Source organism: Dipteris shenzhenensis, chromosome 3 (assembly GCF_047967505.1).
Source record: "Dipteris shenzhenensis isolate YYH24624 ecotype China chromosome 3, Dip_SZ_1.0, whole genome shotgun sequence".
Lineage (NCBI taxonomy): Eukaryota > Viridiplantae > Streptophyta > Polypodiopsida > Gleicheniales > Dipteridaceae > Dipteris > Dipteris shenzhenensis.
The window spans coordinates 59556232-59562608 of NC_141598.1; the positions used below are offsets into that span (position 1 = coordinate 59556232).

A 6377-nucleotide genomic window follows, 5' to 3' on the forward strand; every position below is an offset into this window, starting at 1 on the left:
ACGTAGATTCTTGCTCCAGCTCCACTGCCCTCCTTGACTCCTTCCTGCAATTCAACTTGAACTCCTGCTCGCTTTCTACCATCTGGGTCCTTCACCGCACCGTCCTGCCTTTCTCTTTTGTACATGCATGCATCTTTCTTCCACACTTCATGCGAACCTTCCACCTACCCTTTTTCCATCCAGCTGCCAGCGGCCTTCGTCGTACACATATTTCAGTTTTCCTCCACATCCATCGTCTCTCGCTGCTGCTGCTTATATTTAATCTTTGCTTTTGCCCGCCTATCTCTCTCACAGCTCCAGGTCTGAGGTCCAAATTAATATTGAAATCCCGTGTTTGTCAACCCGTTTGTCATTTGCTCTTCTCCTCTCGACTTGATCTATCAACAGACACTCGTACGAAGCCCTTTAAGAAACTCTACTTGCTCCTGTCCCCTCAGCTTCCACGCCCCCGTTTGAATGGCAGTTTTGTTTCCAACGCATATAGATACGTACAACCAAGTCTTCTGAGTTCTCACCCACTGGGCTTCGTCTTCGCTCTTTGCCTGATCTTTTGTCGGCCAGCGCTCTATATTTCTCAGTCTACTACGTTCTGATTGTTTTAAAAGTGTTCTCAGCTATCTTGGCCTTCTCTTCCCTTCAAGGAACCCAATTAGGTCTTTCTACTTTCTATGCATGCCCAAAACTTGCTACAAATGCACCTTCCTTTCTCGGGGCGACTCCGTCTCTGTATGTTTCATTTCTGTGGTCTGGTTTCTGCTCTTTGTTTGGGTATCGATAAGGCAGGAATCCCTCTGCATTAGGATCCAGCGCCCGTTCTCTTTTGTCCTACTGCAGCAACAAAAGAGTTCGCGAGTCGTAAGTGATGAGTCTCCAAACCAGCTCTGAGACTCCAACCAGCCCAGACTCGCGTGATGGGAGCTCTATATCTCCGCCAAGTGATCCTCAATCCGGAGTATCTCTCGTGTCAGCCACGACCGGCATGACCGGCATGGCAGTGTTGGATGTCAAAACGTGCAATATCCAGTCGCAGAGTAGCATTTCCTCTGCAGCCAGCAGCTCGATCGACTCTCAAACAAGTCTTGCTTCAGAAATCGGATCCCTTTATTCACAAACGAGTCTTCAATCAGAAATCAGCATTCAATCTGAAGTGAGCATTCAGTCCCAAGTCAGTATCGCATCACAAGTGAGCCTGCAATCCGACCTAAGCCTGCTTTCCCAAAGTAGCCTGGGTTTTCTCCCTTCCCTCGGAAGCTTCACATTGGACAGCAAGCTCAAGGGTGGCACCGCTGATTATCGTTGCGTTGCGACGTTACAGGGCCAGGATGGCCATGTCTCCTCCCTGGCGGTTTGTGGTGAACATCTTTACAGTGGTTCTGGCTCCAAGTCTATTCGAGTCTGGTTGAAGCAAAATCTTGCTCCGTGCGGCAATTTCGGCTCTGGAGATGGAGCTGTGAAAGCTCTTGTGGTGGCCGGAGACAGAGTTTTCAGCGCACATCAAGATCACAAAATTCGTGTATGGAGAAGGCCCAAACAGCAGCCCGCTGACCACAAGCTTATGGCGACCTTGCCTTCCGTGAAAGACTACCTGATGACTTTCATTCCTCCTAAAAACTATGTCCAGATTCGCCGCCATCAGAAAAGGCTATGGATTGAGCATGTTGACACGATCTCTGTTTTGTCGACGGGTAGAAACAATCTTCTGTATTCTGGGTCGTGGGATAGGACTGTGAAAGTGTGGCGATTATCAGACTTCAAATGTCTAGAATCTTTCAAAGCCCATGATGATGCCGTCAATGCTCTAGTGGTCTCAGATGACGGCTTCGTGTACACAGGTTCTGCAGATGCCAAGATCAGGGTGTGGGTGAAGCAAGCCGGCGATAAGAAGCATTCTCTCGTCACGACCATGGAAAGTCACAAATCTGCGGTTAACGCTCTTGCGCTGAATGCCGATGGATCCGTTTTGTATTCTGGAGCATGTGATCGGGCCGTCATCGTGTGGGAGAGGGAAGATAGCGCCCAACATATAACTGTGGCAGGCGCTCTAAGAGGGCATCGGCATGCCATTCTATGCTTGGCATCCGTGGACAAATATATACTCTGCAGCGGATCTGCCGACAAGACAATTCGAGTATGGAGGAGAGAGGCCGGACGATTTCACTCATGTGTAGCGGTTCTTGAAGGCCATAGAGGGCCTGTGAAGTGCTTAACAGTGACTATGAACGAGGAGATGGACTGCATATTGTACAGTGGAAGCTTAGATCATGAGATAAAAGAATGGTGGGTTTCCAAAGTACTAAGCAGGGATGATGATGTTGATGGAGAAACCGTCTCACAGGACGACGGGACTCCCCGTCTAACGATGAGATTACTGGATTGATTGAATGTGCAGGTTTTAGGTTTGAAATATACGCACCCGAAGTTTCAAGTGAGAGCGTTTCACTCAGGGTTATTAGCCTGCACTAGTTCATTGTTCTCTTGTATAATCTGCGCGTAGAAGTCGTGGACACGACGATGTATTCTGACCACACCTCTTCCTGGTGCTAATTTTTGTTCAGCATGGTGCGCGGCCGTTCATTTTTTCAGGATGCGTTCTTTCGTTTCTGTTTCTTTTATTGTGCGTTACAGACTTACAGTAACCGATTCATTTCCTGCTCAATATGCGGTGTTTAGAATCGTCTCGTATGATCCATCTCATAGCGTTATCATAGGAGTTAGCTCAGGACTCGACTTTGGGATTTCTAGGTGACCACGCTTATTTCCGAACTTTGAACTTTGAATTCTCGGTAGATGCCAACGCAGAGCTCGCCATCGCAGTGACGTCTGGAGCATTGGTAGAATTGGGTGCAATCTGACAGGCTCTGAGATCTAGATTCGGATTCCGCAGTTGATCCATCTGCTGAGAATTTGATATATGCGCCTGTTTTCAAGTAAACAAATCAGCGCTCTCGCACGTCTAGGACTCTACGAGTCTACGTGCCATTCTCGACTCACGAGAGATCATGTGATTCTGACGCCATGCGAGCTCACTAGGACCGTAGGACGCCCTTGGGCCGTCGGACGGTCGGACGCGGGACTCAGCTCTACGGAAATGTGAACTGTCTCCTGGACCTGATGAGTCTGGCAAACGTGTTACGTGAGCATTGTGAAGACGCCCATCCGGCTTCGCCTGACCAACTTGGAGGCTTCACAGCATTACGACAAAACTCAGCTTTCCGATGCGACTCAGGGTGAGTTCCGAAAGATGCGCTTCGGTGTCAAGAATGACATCCCAGGCCCCAGCCAGCATTCTTGGACGTTGCGAAGTCCAAGATGGAAAGATATGACGATCGGTGGGAATCGGGATCGGCAAACTCTTTCGAGGATAGGTGCTGTGGAAAAGCGGCCAACTTGAACCGGAGCGCGGATAGGCTGCATTTGGCAATCAGGGCATGGTGTTCGAAGGTTTTTTAGAGGGACGGTGCTAGGGAAGTACGTTAAATTCGTCGTTACGTTGCGTGCAAAACTAGATCATCGTCTATTGTGGGGATAAATTATTAGCGTAAAAGTCGGCAAGCTCGGTGCTGGATTTTCGCTGTTGGCGCTACAACGACGTAAGACCGGTCGCCCTGCACGTCCAAAGTTTACGGATCCCGGCAATGTCCGTCGTTGTTTTCATTAAAAAAAATTGATCGTGCTAACACGGTTGCAGTTCCGTCGCTTTGCCGGCAAACAATACGTCGACGTGTGACGGACGGCGCAAAGTCTATCTGACCTAACCATGCTTCTACCAACTGCCCTACGTGACCCTATCTACATCCAATGGTGACCCAAAAGCCATCAAACTCATTCACCTCAAAAGATTATCTCAAGGAAACAAATTGCTTCAAGAAAATTACGTAACAAAACATAAAAATTACGTAACAAAACATAAAGAAGAGAAATTATACCAATCTAGAAAATCCTTTATATGCCCTGATGTTACTTAAGCTTGTATGTAGCTAGAAAACCAAGATGGGAAGAGATAGTATTAGGAGAACTGGGAATATCCCAAGTCCCATTTTTAGGCAAGCAGCATAGCAAGATCAATTCCAAATTCAAGCTACGGTTGAGCCACGTGTCACCCTATTTTGAGATTCTTCTTGTGTAAATACGGTTCTCACCTTTTTGCATGGATTATATGAGCTCCTTTACAAAATTCAAGCTATGGTTGCATGGATACGAGTTCCTTCCTAAATCACCTAAACTAATTGCATGGATACGAGATCCTTTGCCACCGTCTTGAGCTTCAATCATGCTGCTTACGAGCTCCTTTGCCACCTTCTTTAGGTTAATCGTATTGCTTGTGTGCTGCAGGTGCTCGAGTCTCTTTGTCTTCGTAAAAATTGCCACCGTCCTCAAGGTGCATGCTCCTATTCCGTTTCCTGCTACAAAGGGTCATTGTAACTTTGCTTTTCTCCAAGCTCTCACGCGGAGACAAGGCAACGTGAAATAGGATGTAGCATCAAGGATTCTTGTCCGTGATAGATCGCTCTCCCTTCTTGCTCCTTTTCATGCTTGCAAAATTCAATGATCATCTCACCTTCTTCACGATTAGGCAGATCCCATTTCTATTCATTAGTTGTGTGTTGTAGGATCGATCTCCATCGCATTAGCCAGGCTTTAGTAACACAACCTTGGGAAGAGAAGAAGGGCCCCTAGGGCAAAGCTTTGATGTTGACAGAATAGGCTTCAACGAAGGTGCATCAAAAGAGGCTCTTTACAACTTCGGCATGTTTCTTGCCTTTACCTTTTCCATTGATCCTCAAGAGGACCAATTGAAGCATCGATGAAAGTGCTACGACAGAAGGGATTTCCTGTTGAGAGTTCATGCTCAACATCATGTGATCATATGTGCATAGCACTAACCCAATAGAGTGCTATAAAAAAAAGTGTTAGATGCCCTAACCCTAACCCTAAATGGGTTTGTATATATTCTACATTTTAAACTAAATCTAGTGTACATTTAGTCATTTGTGGTGTGAGTCTCTAGCTCTGCCCTCTCTCCTCATCTCCACTCTTCCCCTCTCCCCTCTTCATATTTTGTCATGGTATCAAAGCATGGTTCTACCTTCGTTTGAGGCACCATCCTTGTGAGAGAGATTGAGTGATTGCAAGATTGAGACATCGAGAGGTTTAGTGTTCTCTTCTGTTGAGAGAACTTCCACTTTCTTGAAAGAAATTTCTGTCATTCCATTAGGGAGAGATTCTTCCATTGCAAAAGGAATTCTGTCCATTGTTCTTTTGTGTGAGAAACATTAGTTTCTACTGTGTGTGAGAGATTTGGTTGAGAGAGATTTCTTTCATGTTGTTTAAGAGAGATTTGAGAGAAAAGATTTCGAGAGGGAGAGAGAGCCCGAAGCTCTACCTACACCCACCATCTCCAGTAAGCAACCTCTCCAAATGAGCAACCTTGGATGAGAATTAGCTAGAGCAACTAAGATGTTCACGGCTCGCTCCCATAGTAGCTACCCAACTAGATACTCCTATGACCCCCTACAATAGTGCCAATCCCTACCCGACTCAATCTTCACATGGGCTGCAACAGCTTCAGTCGCCTCTACAATGGCTTTAGTCACCTCTGCATAAGCCGAATCCTTCTGGTCCTTTTGCAACAGCAACAAATGGCGCTGCTCCTCTATGTAAGCCGCCGGCTCTAGCTCCACGCTCACTAGTTTTTTAGAAGCTCCCACACGACCCCGCACATGACCCTACAGGATGCCCAAGCGCCCATCGACGCCCGTGCTCCAGCCAACTTGCTCCAAGCTCCAACAGAGCTCACAACGCATGCAACACCTATGTGACTATAGCACAACCAATGACCCGGCACAGCAACGAAGGCTGCTCCAACCGACGGCTCCTATAGTCTTCTCCAAATAGACAAGCAAATCAAGCAATGCCTTCTCCAAATAGCCATTTGCTCCAACCTACAACTATGCATCCAACGACCTTGCAAGCCAAGCCTCCAAACGCTCCACTACGTCCCTGACTCAATCAACCTGCACTACAGCCGACAAACATCCCATAACAATGAGCTTCTCCAAGGTGACAATCATTCCCTGCCTCTCTCGACGGACACCGGCGGTTCCAACTCCTTCAAAGCTCAAGGACGACTAGCCATCTGTACCTAGTAGCTCCAACACCAGCCGCCCATGAGTGACCACGCCTCCACTGCATGACAAATGACTGCCCTACACAGCTGCTAGCCATGGTGCTCATGACAGACTCCAGGCTCCAGCGTCACAATGAACTACAGATTCCCAGGCTCCATGGCCAAAACGATTGTCAATGTGACCTTGACAGAATCTTTACAATTCCACCGAAATCTCGAAAGATATTGGCTTCTCGAGCAACGACACATG

General features: G+C 47.3%; 1 protein-coding gene across 1 annotated transcript; it reads left to right on the top strand.

Moving 5' to 3' along the window:
* The first annotated feature begins 319 nt into the window (after window positions 1-319).
* On the top strand, window positions 320-2483 carry LOC147904089 (protein JINGUBANG-like). Its single transcript, XM_087372758.1, has one exon. The coding sequence runs from the start codon at window positions 863-865 to the stop codon at window positions 2375-2377; it is 1515 nt and encodes a 504-aa protein (XP_087228884.1). The 5' UTR covers window positions 320-862; the 3' UTR covers window positions 2378-2483.
* Window positions 2484-6377: the final 3894 nt, after the last annotated feature.